Genomic DNA, 19086 nt, shown 5'->3' on the forward strand with positions numbered 1-19086 from the left:
AAGAAAAACTTGATTTGCTCTCCAGACCTCAACTGAGAACAGTTGACAGGAGACTGAGCGAGTGACACAGCTGACAGGGAGGACAGTCATTGAAAAGTTACAATTTCAGAGATGGTTATAGCAAATGATCCTAAATTAAAACTAAATTAAAATAAGGTATAAACAGAAGTAGATAAACAGGATTTAAAGAAAAAAAAAGGCATTGCCAGTGAAACAAGAGAAAAAAATGGCTGGGAGGAAAAACAGAAATGACAGGAGCAGCAGTTACAGTGTTGGTCTTACATGAGGACCCTTTTATGCTCATCCATGAAGGAGCTACTTGTTTGTGGTTCCGTGAGGCACAGACATACTGATTATTGCTCTCTGCTTGTTAAGCTGAGTTCAGTTTTACTTGGGTTCCAGTGTATTAAAGCAATGCAGTTTAGTCTTATTTCTCCATTACACAAAGTGTGCCTATAAAAATTTCCTTTAAATATGTGTAGTTATGTGCATCGTGATCCTTATAACCAACGTAGCATAACTAACCCAGTATAATATTATATGAAATGACACATGTATTCCACTATAGTTGGAGTCTATGTTGCTGTAAGTATAAGGGAATGTTTCAGTTGGAATCCTTAGAATCTAAGCAGTTTATTTCCTGTAAGCAATCAGATCTGCAAAGCGAGGGTTTTATAGTGGGGTGAATGAATAATCACAAAATCCAAAAATCAGAACTGAAACCTGCCTGACTAAAAGTAAACATTTGTATAGATTTTACTCATATAATTACCATTACACTAAATTTCAAAACATCAGTATCTCTGCAAATTCCTCAAAAAATACATTATCTGGAAAGAATAAGAATATTTTTCTAAGAGCATAAGAGTACTGTTACAAGAATGCTTACTAAGAATTGTACTAGTTTAACCACTTCTGAAGTTTTTAATTTTCTATCTCTCAGATTGCCCATCATAATGGAAAGAAAAAGTTCACCTTGAATTTTTCAGGTGATTTAGGCCCAGCTGATACTTATATGTGATAAATACTGTCACCATCTATAAAGAATTAACTGGAGACAGACACTATATGAGGCACTTTAATTCTAATGACAGCAACACTGTTATCATCTGCAAATTGCAGATTATGACACTAAAGCATAGAGGGGTTAAGTAACGTTTCCAAGATCATACATTAAGTCAGCAACAGAAGCAGAATATAAGCAGCCCTTGAACTAACAAAAGGATTAATCTTTTTTAATAAATTATTTTATGTAATTCTTACATCATTTTTCATTTTTGCATAATTATTCATTTTCATTTTGGTTATAGCCCCCATACAATTCCCACCCCCTTTCTTTTTTTTTTAATTTCTATTTATTTATTTATTTGTTTGTTTGTTTGTTTGTTTGCTTGTTTATACAAGCACTGGGTACAGTCAGAAGCACGGGAGCGTGAGAGAATTCACCAGAGCCAGAGCGGGGAATAAAATAGGCAGACCGACGAAATACTCTGCTGAGGGGAGCAGTGGGTATGGCAGGAGAGGTCTGCACTCCATGTCCCACCACCTTTTTCTGACCCTAATCCCTCTTCTCCTCCCCCCGCCCCCTACTGTAGTGTGTCTCTGGTCTATAGTTGCCTTTTGATGTTGATTTTGAATTTTACTTTATTGCAATTAGTCTTTTTCCTGGTCCCTTATTTAGGTTTTCTAAATTCCTGCTATGTGTGAGACAATCCGTTTTTTTTTTTTTTTTTTCTTTCTGGCTTATTTCGCTGAGCATGATCCCTTCCAGCTCCATCCATGTTGCTGCAAATTGCATGAGTTTATCTTTTTTGATTGCTGGGTAATATTCCATTGTGTATTGTACCACATCTTCTTGATCCAGTCATCTATTTTTGGGCATTTGGGTTGTTTCCATAAAGAAAAAATCTAGTCAAAAAATGGGCAGAAGAGCTAAAAAGAAACTTCTCCAAAGAGAAAATGCAAATGGCCAACAGGCATATGAAAAAATGTTCAACATCACTCATAATCAGGGAAATGCAAATCAAAACTACAATGAGATACCATCTCACAACAGTGAGAATGGCACATATTAAAAACAACTAGCAACAACAAATGTTGGCAAGGTTGTGGAGAAAAAGGAACACTCCTGCACTGCTGGTGGGTGTGCAAACTGGTCCAAATACTATGGAGAGCTGTGTGGAGATTTCTTGACCTACTAAACAAAGAGCTTCCATATGATCCAGCAATTCCATTCCTAGGTATTTACCCAAATGACACAGAAACATTAAAATTCCAAAGGGCACCTGCACCCCTATGTTTATAGCAGCACTATTTACAATAGCTAAGCTATGGAAGCAACCCAAATGCCCAAAAATAGATGACTGGATCAAGAAGATGTGGTACATAAACACAATGGAATATTACTCAGCAATCAAAAAAGATAAGTACATGCAGTTTGCAGCAACATGGATGGAGCTAGTAGGGATCATGCTCAGCGAAATAAGTCAGAAAGAAAAAGAAAAAACCGGATGGTCTCACTCATAGCAGGAATTTAGAAAACCTAAATAAGAGATCAGGAAAAAGACTAATCAGTACAAAGTAAAAATCAAAATCAACAAGCAACTATAAACCAGAGACACACTATGGGGGGGGGTGGTAGAGGGGAGGGGAAAGGAAGAACTAGAGTCAAAATAAGGGGGGAGGTGCAATTGTGTGGGGAATATAAGTAAAATGAAAATGCATACATTGTGCAAAGATGAAAAAAGATGTAAGAATTATATAAAATAAAATATTAAAAAAAATAAAATTCACCACCAATGTTAAAAAAAATAGTTAACCAAGATCCATCCTCATTTTTATTTTGCATTTTTCAAAATAAATGTACATCGAGGGATCTGAGTACATAAAAATAATGCCTTAGGTTATAAATGTAAACAGAAAAAAAACATAAGGATAAAGGGTGGTTGAGTTGATCAACTTATAGTAAAGAGAACATAAGAACAAAAGGAAAAATTATCACCACAGGAAATAGTGAGTTAGATGAATTCACACTCAAATGCTTAAGCTGACTTTCATCTTTACATCCAGTGTTACCATGTTTTAATTTCCCTGTAATACAGCTATAATTTATAAGGCTAGCATATAATTTACTACTAGTCCTGCTTAATAAAGTTCATTGTTCTTGACTGTTTTTTCTTGTGATAAGGGCATTTAATTGCACGAAAGCATGTCAAATATTGTTAAATATAGAACATATTAAAAGCTAATTTAAAAAATAATAATGTAAAAAGAGTGCAGCAAACTGTCTTCTGAATTTTGGCTATGCTAATTAAACTTCAGTTGCATATATGACATGCAACAATAGAATCAATGCTTAATCATTTGTAACAATGAACACACTTGTCTTCAAAGACAAACTTTGCATATCAAAATAATACTTCACATTTAATGGATTCTAATTTTATCTGTTGTGACTAATGAATCAGTATTATCAAATTTGGCAGTGGTAGATTATGTTTTCCTTATTTCACAAAGAGATTTTCAAGATAATAAATTGGGTCATTAAATTGTTTTGTCTCATGATTCAAGGTTTAAAACATTTATGCTTTATAATAATTGCTGCAAATCAAAAACAGGAGATATCAGAATGGATTAGTTATTTCATTAAGCCCTCCTTTTATAAATGATAGTTTAAGCTATAACTGCACTGAAAATTAAGAGGTGGAGGTTGATATTAGAAATATTAATTTGTGTACAGCAGAATTTCACAAGTTCAGATCAGTATGAGGACAGTCAATTTTATTTTTAAAAGATCAGGAAGTCAGTGTGAATAGTGTACCTTTTTTTTAATATGTGCTCGTTTTGACTTTTATACACGCTAATTCCTACAAGGTTAGGAAAGAATTGTAGGAAGCTAAAATTTTTTTCAGCTCTGCTTTTAGCAGTTTGAAATTGTTTGTAATTGGCTTATAAATTGTTTGTGTGTAGCTTGAGATTTCCCAGGTTTGTGAAACCATTTTATTTCAGTGAGTACATAAATTTTCTCTCTGCAGTCTAGTTTATTACTATTAATTTTATTACCAAATTACTTTTTTCTCAAGATAAAAAACTCAAATACAAATTGACTTCCATTCATATTCTGTGATGTTTATCAATGGATCTAAATAACAACTTCCTATGTTTTATTTATATTTAGAATTTAATTATTATCAGAAAACATTTATTGAATTCTCAGTATGTGCCAATGGCTCCACAAAGATTTACATATAAAATCTTATTTAATTTTTCCGCTAGCCTTAGAATAAGTCCCAAATAACACAATAATCATCACCCCCATTTGACAGGTGAGGAAATTGAGTTTTAAAGAGATTAGTCACTGCTTCCCTGGGTAAATTAGCTAAGCAGCAAAGGAGAAATTCATCTCTATATTTTGAGTTCCAGTGAGGTTTAACCACTGCATTATGATGCTGTGGCTTATGCAGAGGAAATTACCAGAACAGTGTTAAACTGTGGAAAATAAGCCTGTAGGAAATATGCAGATGGCATAGACTTAACCAGACCAAAGGAGAAGCAGAAATATTCACTGTAGAATGTGTTCGGGGAAAGCAACTATACTGAATCATAATTTGCTACTAGAGATGCAGCATTAGACAAAAGTATATACAATTTGATGCCAACATTATATTAAGCATTTACAAATCTGCAGAAAAACACTTAGACACAGTACAATAACATTTTTATGAGATTTTAATTACTTTGTGGCCTCTTAAAGACTGGAAACCTAAAATCTAGCCAGTAGTTAGAATGTGATGATAAAAGCTATGATCAGAAATATTAGATACCTCTCCTTTGGAATCCAAGTACTGATTTGATTATTTCATTTACTAATAGTTGTGACTTTTTCTCTCTTTTCATTACTAGAAATGTACGGGTATATATATTGTTAGCTTTTCAAATATTGTCACCCAGGTTATAGTCCAGCTTCTGAAGTGTTTACATCATATATGTACATGTTTAAGAGTTACACATATAACAAGAAATCAAATTATACGTGGACTGTATAAGCATAATTATACAGTTGTGTTGGTCTTGAAGACATGGTATGTGAAAAGAGAAGAATCCACAGAAGTGTAAGAAGGAAAAGATACCATAAATTGTGGCAGAATTTAATGGCTAAGTTCGCTATTTAGTTTCAGGGCCATGTTAGTGATTTTTTTTTTTTTATTTACCTAGGTCAGAGAAATATTGCCAAATGTAACAGGAGTACCACAGACTGGTAGCAAAGTAAAATTAAAAAGACTTCAGAAGAGCCTGTGTAAATACTAAGTAAAGGAAAGCTGTGTTATTTTTTCCTAGCATAGAATGTCCATTATCACCATTGGTAAGCACATGCAAATTTAAAAACAATATATCATAATACATTATAAACAAAACTTCTTCCAATGTACATATAAGAATAATTTCTCAGACCCCCAAAGAGTGTCTTCTGTATAAAAGTAGAGCCTAGCAAGAAATGGATGTTGAAATTTAGAGCAGGACTATTATATAAAATATGCAGCTAATAATGTGAATTTTAAATATTTTAAAGCAAAATTAGTAGGCTAATAAAAAGTAGAAAAATTAACTGAAGACATTTTCATTGTTTAGCAATTTTTGTAATTGTTAGAAAAGAATGAAAAGGAATGTGGTCAACAATCCTAAGTTTAATTTCTAATTCTATCTTTAGTTAATGTGTTAGGACACATTTTTTATTGAGTTAATGATTTTCGGCACCACATATGTTTTAGGGGTAATGATTTTCCCATGGTGGTTGGCTCACCTTCCCTGAGCACTTGGCTCAGGGTGGTTGGCTCACCTTCCCAAAGAGCACTTTGTGGTAGCCCTGCTTTAGGGTTTCATCCCGGTCCCATCCCAGCTCTCACTGAGATATGTGCTGATGTCTTTAGAAGCCTCATGATAGTGCTGCTTCCAGGCCCACCCCAGCTTCCTCTGAGCTCTGCAGAGGGTGACTGTGTGAGGGCCTTGCCAGTTCCACTCTGCGGCTTGCACGGCCCACCGTGCTGCTGGGACTCAGCTCACCTGCCCAGGTGAAAACCTTGGCCCATTCCACCCCAGACCTTACTCCTAGCACGTGCTGCACTCATCTTTTACTCCTTCAGGAGTTATTGGATATGTTCTGCAGTCTTAACTATGAATATGTGGAGCAAGTGAGCTAACCATCTAAAACTCTGTCACCATTTTGCTGTGCCCCCTTATTTTAAATTTTTATTTTAAAATATTTTTAAAGATTTAATTATTTATACATACAAGAACTGGGGTACAGCCAGAGGTGCAGGGAGTGAGAGGATTTCCCAGAGACAGAGTAGGGAGCAGAACAGGCAAATCTACTGAAATACATTGCTGAGGGGAACAGCGGGCGAGACAGGTGAGGTCTGTTGTGCCATGTGGGTAGCTCCCTGGCTGGGGATCAAACTCTTGCTGCAGTGGCTGCCTGTGGCTTCATAGTGCTGAGACATAACCCCTTGCGCCATGAAGGAGGCCCATATTTTTATTTTAAATCATAGTTTGGTTTCGGTTTTGCCATATTGATATTTTTTTACACAAAAATGAGCTTTTAAAATTCATGGGTTGACTAATTTTTTAATTTGCATAAAGGAATAAAGATATGAATATAAATTACCATTTTATTACCATCTCAACAGTCAAATTAAAATTTTGGTGGGAGGCAGGGTGGACTCATGAAGGGAGTTTTGGGGACATGAACTGAACTTAGAAACTTGATGTATCAACAAGTTCTAAAACTTAGGCAGACTCTACATGCTGAGAATTTTACAGCAGTGATAAGAACACTTAAACCACTGTTTTCTAAGAATTAAAATCAAACTCAACATTGCTCATGCAGCTGAGAAAATTCTGAGACCAACAGCTTATTTTTAGATTCCGTGTTTTGAAGTTATCTGATTGAAGCTTCTAAATTAAAGAAAAAATATTTTAGAAATCACTTTGAGAGTCTTTTCTTATGGTAATTACAACCATTAACTGGGGTGCACAGCTTTTCTTTTCCACCAATTAATCTTTATCCTCTTTCAAAAGTAGACACAAAGATTACTTTCTTCAAGTAAACTTCTGTGAATACTTGCAACAGTAATCATCTTCTGCATCAAATATGCTTAGCTTTATTGTATTCAGTAATTTTCACGTACTACGGGTGATAGATCTTTCAGCTGAAACCCATGTTTCTTGAAGTTTTATCAATCCAAAGGTAGAAAATAGACTAGAAAAACAACAGTCACTTAGTATACTTTTGACTCGTTTTGTTCTTGTTCTTTGGTCTGACTCCTTGGTGTCCTCTCAACCATAGTTGATATTCTTGTTTTCTTTTTCTAATAATCCTTCAAATCCTGCTCCCCTTCTTGCTGTTTTTATGTCCCCTTTTGACATGGCAGTCACAATAACTTACACATACACCAAGTTTTCTACCACTGCTGACACCTGATACCCAGAAGTTCTGAATCTCCATTAGCAAAAACTGTTTGTGTTGCTTCTTTGCATTTCTGTAGATGTTACAGGAGTGCTTCAGCATTGAAAGTGAGATGCTATTATAGCCCTGAGACCAGATAATGTGTTTCCAAAAAGGCTTGCTATACCAAAGCCACTGCTTTCCATAACCATCTCTAACTTTTCACCCTATATTTTTCTTCATGGACTTATCCAAATATATGTACACCTAAATATTTATAACATTTAATACATTTATATTATTAAATTATATTAATATAAGTATATTTACATTGCCATTAATACTAAGTTATAAACTTCAGCAGGGCAGGGACCATATATGTTTCATTTAGCAGTATATAGTCTTCCCTTAGCACAGTGCAAAACACTTCAAGCCTTCAGTTAATGACCATGTATTAATGAATGTTCGTTATTAAATGCTAAATGTGTTAGTAGTCATTTATATTAGCTCTTATTTTCCTGCTTATTATTTATAAAATATTTAGATATTCTTCTAATTTAAACCATTGCAAATTGAAGGTTTTTTTTGTGTGTATATCTGCCTCACTGAATCAAATCCTTTTACTCCTTATCCAAACACAGTTGTTAGAACAGATTGTAAATTTTTATCTATATGAATTCCCTTATATTCTTTGATATGCTTATGCATCTCCTAGAAAACTATGTTACTATCCTCTCCCCTAAATGTTATTGACTGATTTGAAAGTAAAGTCTGTGAGCCTGACAAGTTAGATAGAAGGCAACAGCAAAAAACTGAGAAAATTGAACAAAGGAACAAAGGGATAATTGGAAATCATGAGTTAAAAAATAGTGGTTCCAATGAACACCCCAGGCATAGAACAGGGCTGAAAAGGATTATATCCTAGGAACAAATATGAATAAAATATTGACTGACTGACTAATCTCAGTCCCAAATTGGATTAAGATCATCTCTACCAAACCTAAAACAGACCTGCCAGAAAAAAAATCCTTTCTGGAAGAATACAGAGATTCAAATTCTTTTTTTTTTCTATGCAGCAGATTTTTCATTTAAAACAAAACAAAAATTAAAAAAATCAGGGCCTCCCCGGTGGCACAGCGGTTGAGCACTGGGTTGTGAAGCTGCTCGCAGCCTCTGCAGCACCGGTTCGATTCCCAGCCACCTGGCAAGGGTCCCACATGGCACGCAGACCTCTCCTGCAGCCCGCTGCTCCCCTCAGCAGTGTACTTTGGTATTTTGTACTTCTGCCTGCTCTGCTCCCCGCTCTGGCTCTGGTGAATTCTCTCACCCTCCCGCACTTCTGACTGTACCCAATGCCTGTGTAAATAAAAATAAATAAATCTTTAAAAAAAATAAAAAAGCAGTCTATAAAGATGAGCAGAATATAGGAGACTCAGATAGCATAACTGATACATTTAAGAAATTAAATGAAATAGAAACTCTGTAATGAACACAAAACTACTGAAAGAATCACATGGAAGCTCTAGAACTGAAAACTATAACAAGTGAAATTATATTATCAAACCCATAATAGATGGGTTTGATAAAACGTTAGCTACAACTGAAGAGAGAATTAGTAAACATGAAGCTAGCATAGAAGAAAATATGCAGAATGAAGCTCAAAGAGACAAGAAGTAGAGAATAAAAATGCTTAAAATTAATTTTCAATAATGTATTAAATGAAAGCATTCAGTATCAATATGCAGACTTTGAGTAATTCTTTTAATGACTCAATATAATATTTACCTTTAAGTTTTAAAATATCAATTGCTATTTTATTTTTTAAAATATTTATTTATACAAGCACTGGGTACAGTCAGAAGCGTGGGAGAGTGAGAGAATTCAGCAGAGTAGGGAACAGAACAGGCAGACTTGACCGAAGTACACTGCTGAGGGGAGCAGCGGGCGGCAGGAGAGGTCTGCGCGCCATGTGGGACCCTCCTCTGGTGGCCGGGGAGCAGCCGGGGAGTGAACCGGTGCTGCAGAGGCCACGGGCAGCTTCGCAACCCAGGGCTTAACCGCTGCGCCACCGGGGAGGCCCTCAATTGCTATTTTAGATAAATTGATAGTTGCAGTTAGTAAGGGGGTATTTGATGAAACACGCATGCTTTTAATGGAAAGTTGGGCTTAGAACTGTTTTGTGTAGTTTCTGGTCTTTTCTTAGTTGAGGTGACATAGGTGACAGTTTCTATTCCTTTGTTTAAGTTGGATACAATAATAAAAAATCAGACTGAGTTATTTTTGTTCCTTAATGTGTATTAGTTTTTGTATAAATGTATGAATACATACATATGCATGAATTTGATAAAACCAAATTTCTAAGAGAATAAATTTGTGTTATATACATGCATGGGATGAATAGTGTAATGAAAAGACTTGGTCCTTATATCCTTCTTTGTTACTAGGACTCTTATGATGAGATTGAAAACAAAAAGAGTACCTATTTAGCAGCATTAGGAATCTTGCCTTTACCTATACTTCTCTCATCAAAACTACCAATATTCCTGAGAGTTCTGGAGCACTGATTAATGGGTTCATCCTGGATCATTTTATCATAGGAATAAGGAACCTTTCTTGAAGTAATTCATTTTAAGCAAATAGAAAATGGAAGCACTCAAACTTCCTTCATAGAAAATGGCTAATGCAAGAATGTGAGTTGTGATTTGAGGCATTATATGGTCACTGTGATTAATTATACTGTTACTGTGATTAATATGATCTAACCGCACAATTGAGACACGTAAAAATGGAGTGTGATAAAACTGAAGCAGTTATTTAGACCTAAACACACATCCTACCATATTCCTTGGGCGCCCTAAGCACCATTATTTTGGTACTAATGTACTGTAGTCTTTTTTTCCCCACCACCCAAGAATTTCTTTTACAGCCATATACATATAGTTTAACTTTCCCATGAAAGTTCATAAAGAGAAATCTCATAAATAAAAGTGTTTGTGAACTGCATGATAATGGCTGTTATATATGTCAAAAGAGGTGTTTAGTTTTAGACACATTTCTCCTTTTGATGCTATAATATATGTCTTTGGTTTTAGATTTCCTCAAGAACTGAATATGGGAAAAATCAGTGCTGAAATTATGTGGACCCTTTTTGCTCTGGATATGAAATATGCGCTGGAAGGTAATTACAAATATCTATAATTTTGGAATAGATGTTTTAGGTTAATTATGATTTTGTGTTTGGGTTTTAAATGTAAGGATTTAATGCATTAAAATAGATTGTTATGATCTGTTCTAAATCTTTTACCACATTGTAAAAAGAGAAAGATCTCAAAGTCTCAAAGATGCTTACACATTTCTAATCAAATTGTCTAATTTACAGGAGCATAACAGTATTTTACTTGTAGGATAATACTCAGATGCAAGAATACTTTATAGCAGATCATTTACCAAGGCAGACCGTGTTGGATGTGGGCCAGTAGCATTAACCTAGACGTTTGCCTACTTTGTCTTTCACATGATATCCATGGTTAGGCAGGTAAACCTTACACAAAGAATATGATACAGCTCTTAACCAGAAACCCCATCATGTAATGTAAAGTCCATATCATGCAATATAAAGCAAAGGAAATAAAGCCTCAATTTAAAAATTCTATAAATGTTCTTTGAGCACTAAATTATATTTAGAGTTATAGATAGAAGCTAAACTAGCCTAAGGTTCCTGTCCTTTAAGAATTTTAAGCCAATAGAAAATGGAAGCACTCAAACTTCCTTCATAGTAGAGATGAAGGAAGTAGAAATTTATCTTTGTCCTATTGGACAAAATATATATTGAGTGAGTCCCTTGATGCTAAATGCCCAGCCTTGCATTCAGAGTAGAGAATATAATTAATAGGAAACAAGAAAGCATGGCTCCTGTCCTCAACAAAATTATGAAGGATAGCTACAAGTATGCAAACAATTGCAATATGGGAGTGGTAAGGGCTATTGATGATGGAGTAACTGGAGGAGGAGCACTTAAATGAGGCAGGTGGGCAAGGATCTTACTTGGAGGAAGTGTTACTTTTAAAAGACCTGAAGTTTAAATAAAAGTGCTGGAAAGAGATAAGCCGGAAGCAGTTCTGTCTTTTCCTGGTAGAGGAAAGACCATTAGCAATTAGAGGGAGCATAGGTGCGTTTGAGAATAGAGGACGCAGCAGGTGGAATAAGCAAGAGCTAGCAAGACGTGAAGCAGAAGAAATTGGCGGTGACCAACATTCGATGCTGTTAGCCATGGTGAGGAGTTTGACTCTGCTGAGAAGAAAGAAAGGCCCCTGAAGGGATTTCAGTGGGGACATGTATTTTCAGATTTGCAATTTAGGAAAAGCACTTTGACTACAGAAAATAGATTGGTAGAGTAAGACTCGCTCAAACTTTGTGCTGCTAGGGAACACAGTGATGCAGTAGATTATACTCCTTGGTTTTAAGGTAAAGTCTGAGTATACTACTCAAAATAATGAAGTTTATCAAACCCTTAAAATAGCGTCAAAAACTGCACAAAGGTTCTACTGGAATGAAGTACTTTCTCTACATTGTATTAATCAACCCTGCTTTCTCTAGTTCTGTCTCTGCCTCCAGCCAGCTACATCCTTTAATATGTAGAGCTTTTTTTGATACCTTTATTTTCCTCAGCACACTCCAAGGTCAATACTGCTGTTGGGCTTTTTTTCCAACCAGTGTACTACCTAAATACCTTTTTTTAAATTTATTATTATTTTTTGAATTTTATATATTTTTACACAATGTATGCATTTTCATCTTGGTTATAATCCCCATACAATTCCCACTGCCCCCCCTTGTTTTGATCCTACTCCCCGCCCCCCTCCCCCGGAGTGTGTCTCTGGTTTTTAGTAGCTTATTGATTTTGATTTTCACTTTATTATAATTAGTCTTTTTCCTGGTCCCTTATTTTTCTAAATTCCTGCTATGAGTGAGACCATCTGGTATTTTCTTTTTCTTTCTGGCTTATTTCGCTGAGCATGATCCCGTCCAGCTCCATCCTCAACGGTGGGGTTCAGCTTAATGTCAACTCCTCAGAATCTAAATTCACTCCCCAGTATTAACCTCATTTCATTCCTCTGAATGGAAACTAATCTTTTATTTATTGGTGCATTTATGATTGCTCATTCAGTTACTTCCTTACCTTTCTCACCACTATGTGGATTTTTTCTTTGATTTCTACCAACATATCTGTAATCCTGAGAATGGTGCCTAAAAAAATGAAGTTATTTATTTATTGAATAAAGGCCAGGTAACCCCAACTCAACAGAACAGTGAAATGGGCAATGGAGGAAACTTTCACTTAAGTTCGTCTTTTGCTGTATGACCTTGAGAATATTCCAAGAGGTCAACACGTTTGTGTTTCATTGGCCTCACCTGTAAAATAAAAGGTTCACTTTGGATTGAAGCACTAGACTATGGGCAGGGAGGCTCTTGCCTGTGCTTCACAGGAACTTGATAGTTTGGAACCATTCCAAGGCGACACTGCTTGCCAGAGCACATTTTGTTGGGCAGAGTCTCTATTTATGGTTTTATAAATAAGTAGTATTTTAAAAATATTTTTAAAAATAGTAATGTGGGCCTCCCTGGTGGTGCAGGGGCTAAATGTCAGTGCTATCAATCTATCTTCAGCCACTGCAGCACGAGTGCATTCCACAAGTTCAGTCCCTGGCAAGGGAGCTACCCACATGGCATAGCAGACCTTTCCTGTCTTGCCTGCTGCTCCCCTCAGCAGTGTATTTCAGTAGATTCACCTGTTCTGCTCCCCACTCTGTCTCTGGTGAATCAGCCCCTACACATCTGGCCTATACCCCCGTCCTTAAATGCATAACCAAGTATATTTATGTTAAGAATATATAATTCTCAAAAAATTAATGTTTGTTTGAAGCAACCCTAAAATTAAAAATACTACAAATAAAGCACCTATAACTTTGATAAAAATTGTAGGTTAATAATTTTGTGCAAAAGTGTCCCTAAAAATACTGAGATTTTATCATAAAGCAGGTACACACTATCCAGGGTAATTAATAGCTTTGTGATTATCCTTGACTTTTTATAAACAAATACTCCCTTTTAAGAAGAATTATTTGTTTGATTTTATCTCCTTTTAAAAATAATTTTGTTAGATTTTTTTCATTAGAAGCTTTATTGCAATATAATTCATATACTGTACAATTCTTTTATTTCAAGTGGCAATTCAATAGTTGTTACATTTATACTTTCACACACATTTTCAGAAAGGCACAGTGAATATATAGTAAGAAAATAACTTGAGTTGCAGTTTATGTATGTATCTTCTCTACCAAATGAGAATGGTTTGGGGTACACTGATTATATTTGTCATCTCTGTAGCAATTGAACCTTAATAGAAACACAATATGTACATTTACTTCAGTCAAATTGAAAATGAGACATCCCTATAAAATCCTCTTGGAGACAAGACTAGAATACTTGGCCATGTTCAAATTAAACATTGATAGTGTTACAAGTTGGAAGACAGCAGGAAATCTGAATCTGGGAAATTGAATTTCAGAAACCTTTATTACTTGTGAGCTATATGACCTTGGGCAGTTAATGACTAACTTCTCTTATATTTAGTTTTCTTTTCTATGAAGAGGAGACAGTATTTCCCAGGTTATTGTGAGGATCACATATACCTTAAAAGTACTTTAAACTCTAAAGCACTCTGTTAATGGTGGGGAACATTATTATTATAGAAGGAAAGATTTGTTGAAATGTTATACAGTCTCTATTAAGGGTCATTTAAGGTTTAAACTCCTAGAAAATAGGTTATAAATGCATGTTAATTTGTTCACTATTTCTGCCTCCTACCCTTTTGTTATTTCAATCTAATAGGTGGTTTTAAGAAAGGTAGAGCACCCTCTTTTCAATATGGCATAAATATTAGAGAAAAATGAAGATTATCTCAGAGTAAATAACATATACTTAAAAACTTTCGTCTGGCTAGCTCTTTTGCGCATTGATCGTAATGTTCTTACTCTACCTATTTGCCTATAGAATGTTAATTGTGAAGTAGTGCTTTTTATTGGAGTATTGCTTCAGGCTGTTGGCCTAAAAAGACTGTGTCATTATTACATAATGTGGGCTAAATATTTTGTCTTGTGATTAAGGCATATGCACCCAGCTAATGTGCAACCTCTGATGAAGCAGGCCAACAGAGAAGAACCAGTTAGAATTTATAAGCTTGTAGTTTTTTGATACAGCTTTTGCTTTAATTAATTAACTTACTAGGTATTAAGAAAGAAATAACTGAATTTTAAAATATAACAATTTTCCCCCAACTATACTCAATTTATACAAGCCAATGGATAGTTTTCACATTTGACATTAATCACCTTACAAATTTGATAGACATTAATTTGTTTGTGGCCATAACTTGTTGAATGAAACAATATATATTTCTACAGATTTTTTTTAAAAAGATGGACCTTCTGTGAAAAGGGGAGATGTAGAAAAAAAATGCTTAAGTGTGGAGTGTTTTATAGTGAAGTGTTGGTTTTACAGATTTTTTTTTTTCTAACACATTTTTCTATACCACATCTTCTGGGTGGTAGGTTCACAATGGTGGTAATATCTGATGGGGATACCCCAACATTCCCTCAATTGAAAATTGGTATGTGAAAATAAAAACCAAAGAAATTCTGAAGATTTCTATGGTCTTTACCCTTGAAGGTACATATGTAGATTTTGTAATCCCTTAGACCTAGATTGAGTTCAGACTCTGCTACTCTCCGTTGACATATTGGCTATGATTTTGGAAAATTTATTAAGCTCACTAAACTTCAGTTTCTACACTTGCAAACTAGGGACAACAGTACCTACCTTATGAAGTTATTTTAAGGATAAAGAGCAAGAGACAGGGGGGCAAAAAAGAGTATTTTCCCTACCTCCCTTACTGCATCCTACTAATTATATTAACAAATCTTTATACAGGATTCCATGTCTAGATTAATGCACCAAAAATGAAAACAAACCTCAATGGTCACTATCTCTCAATTCCCATTACTACAGGAAAAAAAAAGGAAAACAAACAGTTCTGTCCATTTAAACTTATACTTTCAGGTCACATGAGTCAACCTACAAACTGAAGTGATTTCTGGATTAATAATTTATAAGAGATAATTTATTTGAGAGGTCGTATGTTCTATTTGTTCCCATTCTCTCAAAGTAAAGTGAAAGCAGAATGTATTTGCTGGTATTTCTTTTTTTTTTTTTTAAGATTTATTTTATTTATTCATACAAGCTCTGGGTACAGTCAGAGGTGTGGGAGGGTGAGAGAATTCACCAGAGCCACAGCAGGGAGCAGAACAGGCAGACTGATGAAGTACACTGCTGAGGGGAGCAGCGGGCAGCAGGTGAGGTCTGCGCACCATGTGGGACCCTCGCCTGGCAGCCGCGGATCAAACCGGCGCTGCAGAGGCTGCGGGCAGCCAGCTCTCAACCGCTGCGCCACTGGGGAGGCACTATTTGCTGGTATTTAAGTTTTTCTGATTCATTAAGTCGATGGTTCTCAAAGTGTGAATCCCAAACAGCAACACCAACATCACTAGGTCCCATACCAAATCTACTGATTAAATTGAAGCCCCATAATCTATTATTTTAACAATACATCCATCCGATTCTTATGCATGCTAAAGTCTGAGAAACACTGATCTAGGTAATATCAGTATAGTAGCTTCTTCTAACTTCCTGGATACACAGTGATTTTTAAGACATTTACATATGTCAGAAATAAGCTCATTACAAGGAAAGTTAAAATGCTGGAGCTAGTATGATTGCATTAACCATGTAGGACAAACCAGGAAAAGAAGAAAACCATAGGAGAAAAAGTTAAAGGAACAAATTGATAGGTGTTGGCTAAACTTTCAAATATTCATAAGTAAAGAAAGGGGATAAGAGAGAAATGATAAAGAAAAAGTAGAAGAGAAAATTAAAAACCAAATCTCAAGTAAATAAAGAGCAGAAAGGAATGGACTGGACCTATAATGAGACCTATAATTGATGACTCAGTCAAGCAGGCTCACAACTCTTATATTAAAAGTCCATGGAGTATTCTATAACTCTTGCAAAAAAAATGAAAGTTTGGCTTATTCTTTTTAATATTCTATTCAAAAGAAAATTAGAAATACAGACTACATTTACGTCATTTTTCATTATTTCGCCTTGGAGTCAAATTCCAACAAGAGCAAATAAATTTCCTCCAATGTTTACATCCTTTTTTAGATCTATTATTTTTAATTAGAACAAAACTCACTGCATTTTGAAACAAGTAAAGCTTTTTTTGTACCATGATGCTGCAAAAACCAAGTATTATATTGCTGCAAACTGCATGTGTTTATCGCAACATGGATGGAGCTGGAAGGGATCATGCTCAGCGAAATAAGTCAGAAAGAAAAAGAAAAATACCGCATGGTCTCACTCACAGTAGAAATTTAGAAAACCTAAATAAGAGACCAGGAAAAAGACTAATCAATACAAAGTAAAAATCAAAATCAACAAGCAACTATAAACCACAGACACACTACGTGGGGGGTTGGCGGGGGGCCAGGGAAAGGAAGGACTAGAGTCAAAATAAGGGGGGTTGTGCAATTGTATGGGGAATATAACCAAAATGAAAATGTATACATTGTGCAAGGATGAAAAATGATGTAAGAATTATATATATAAAAAAACAAGTATCATAGAAACTGGATAACTAGCTTTATCACTTACATTTTATTTTTTTTTTTAATTTATTTTTATACAAGATTTGGGGTACAGGCCAGAGATGCGGGGGGTGAGAGGATTCACCAGAGACAGAGGGACTGAAGTACACTGCTGAGGGGAGCAGCGGGCAAGACAGGAGAGGTTTGTCCTGCTATGTGGATTTCTCCCTGGCCGGCAGGGAATCCAACTCATGCTGCAGAGGCTGCGGGTTGCTTCATAGGTTGCGTCTTAACCCCTGCGCCGCCAGGGAGGCCCATATCACTTACATTTTATTGCTTTTATCAGTATGACTGCCTGAGGCTTTTGGTAAAAGTTTACCTAACAATATTCTCAATATTTAGCTGTTAATCTTGTTTCATATATATATATATATATATATATATTTATTTATTTAAAGACTAAAACATTTTAAGTACAATGAATGATCTTATTAGTAACATTCTCAATTATGTAACCTTGTGAGCTCCCTTTGGGTACAGACCTATATTAACCTGTTCAGTCCTTGACACAAACCTACTGTGTGTAGTTGTTTGATAACTAATTGAATGAAAATCCAAAATATACTAAAACAGTGCGTTTATGAATGTGTGTAGGGGTTAACTGTATAATTCAGAATGATTTTTATCTAGCTTAGAGCCAGCGATTGCACACTTAAAACTTTCTATGTGTCCTCTGGTATATTCCACACTAAAGTACATTCTTCATCAGTTTAATGGTCCCAATTGATATTTGGACACTGCACCATAAAACTTTCATTGGATAAGCCTTTGGAATTCAAGCCTAGCCATAGGCTCTCTAATATATAACTGTCTATTTTACATTAACAAGCACCACACACAGAGCATATGGTAAAACTCTACTTTTATGAGACAGTGTCAAATTTTAGCCATCAAACAGATTTTACAGGCTGGTTAATAAACATCAGCTGTCAAGCTATATAATCTGAAGTATAAAAACATTCCATTAAGAGCCCCATGGCACTTACTGGAGAAAGAGCGATCAGTGAGAGTGCACGCTGAAAACTAGGGCAAGCCAAGGTAGACAAGTGCTTTGGGGGCCTGCTTTCGTTGCTTATGCTGTTTTGGTTTTTCTTCCTACTGCCTCTTTGCCCTTCTCCACCTTTATCATCCTTTTATATACTGTACACTCAGGACCTTCCAGCTGATTGACTACATCCTGATTATCCCTACCAAAGATCTAAAAATCAAAAAAGGAAGGGAAAATATTGTAATTAAAAATTGGGAGTTATGGGGGCAGCAAATAAAGCCTGCTCACACTAGCAAGCTGGAGTTGGACTGTGGACAGAGACATATGAGAAAAAAATAAATGGAAAATAGAAATGAAGCCTGTTACGCTCTGCATTTCAACTTCTAAAAATGTTTTTGTTTTTGTTTTAATTTTGCCCCAGAAATTTAGGGGATTCTCGTGTCCTTTTATCTTGACTCTGAAGGAAAGCATCAGTGTTAATTCAAATGACCTAAACTGGGAAGTAGGGCGCCTCCTTCACACCTAGAGTAAATGCACTTCACAGTTTTCTCCTCGGGAGCAGTGCCCCTTCCCACCTTCCACACCCCCCCACCCCTGTAATTAAGCTGAAACTACTTGTTTTGTATCTCTGGAATAGAGAGGGAAATCGCTGTGTGTAATTAATCTAGAAACATGCTGACTAAAATATTTGGCTTGTAAATAACAAGCCAAATAATAATAAACAATAATAATAAACAACAAAACAATAATTTGGTTTGTAATGCTGTTGTTCATCTTAACCTTTAGCCGTCTACTAACTTGCCATATAATCTATTTCAGTAAAAGATAATTAAAATATGTGACCTGAGTAATATATTATGTTCCTCTGATAGACATGAATGTAGCAGAGTATATGT

At 35.5% G+C, this 19086-nt stretch overlaps 1 protein-coding gene across 1 annotated transcript in view; it reads left to right on the plus strand.

Annotated features, from left to right (window-relative positions):
• The window catches only part of UNC13C (unc-13 homolog C), a gene marked incomplete at both ends in the record, with an annotated part of 463147 nt that overhangs the window by 284319 nt on the left and 159742 nt on the right, over nt 1-19086 (plus strand). Inside the window, one exon of the mRNA XM_084241221.1 lies at nt 10534-10619. Coding sequence (XP_084097347.1) covers nt 10534-10619 — 86 coding nt within the window. The remainder of the gene's footprint in view (nt 1-10533; nt 10620-19086) is intronic.

Source organism: Talpa europaea (assembly GCF_964194135.1).
Source record: "Talpa europaea genome assembly, chromosome: 8".
Lineage (NCBI taxonomy): Eukaryota > Metazoa > Chordata > Mammalia > Eulipotyphla > Talpidae > Talpa > Talpa europaea.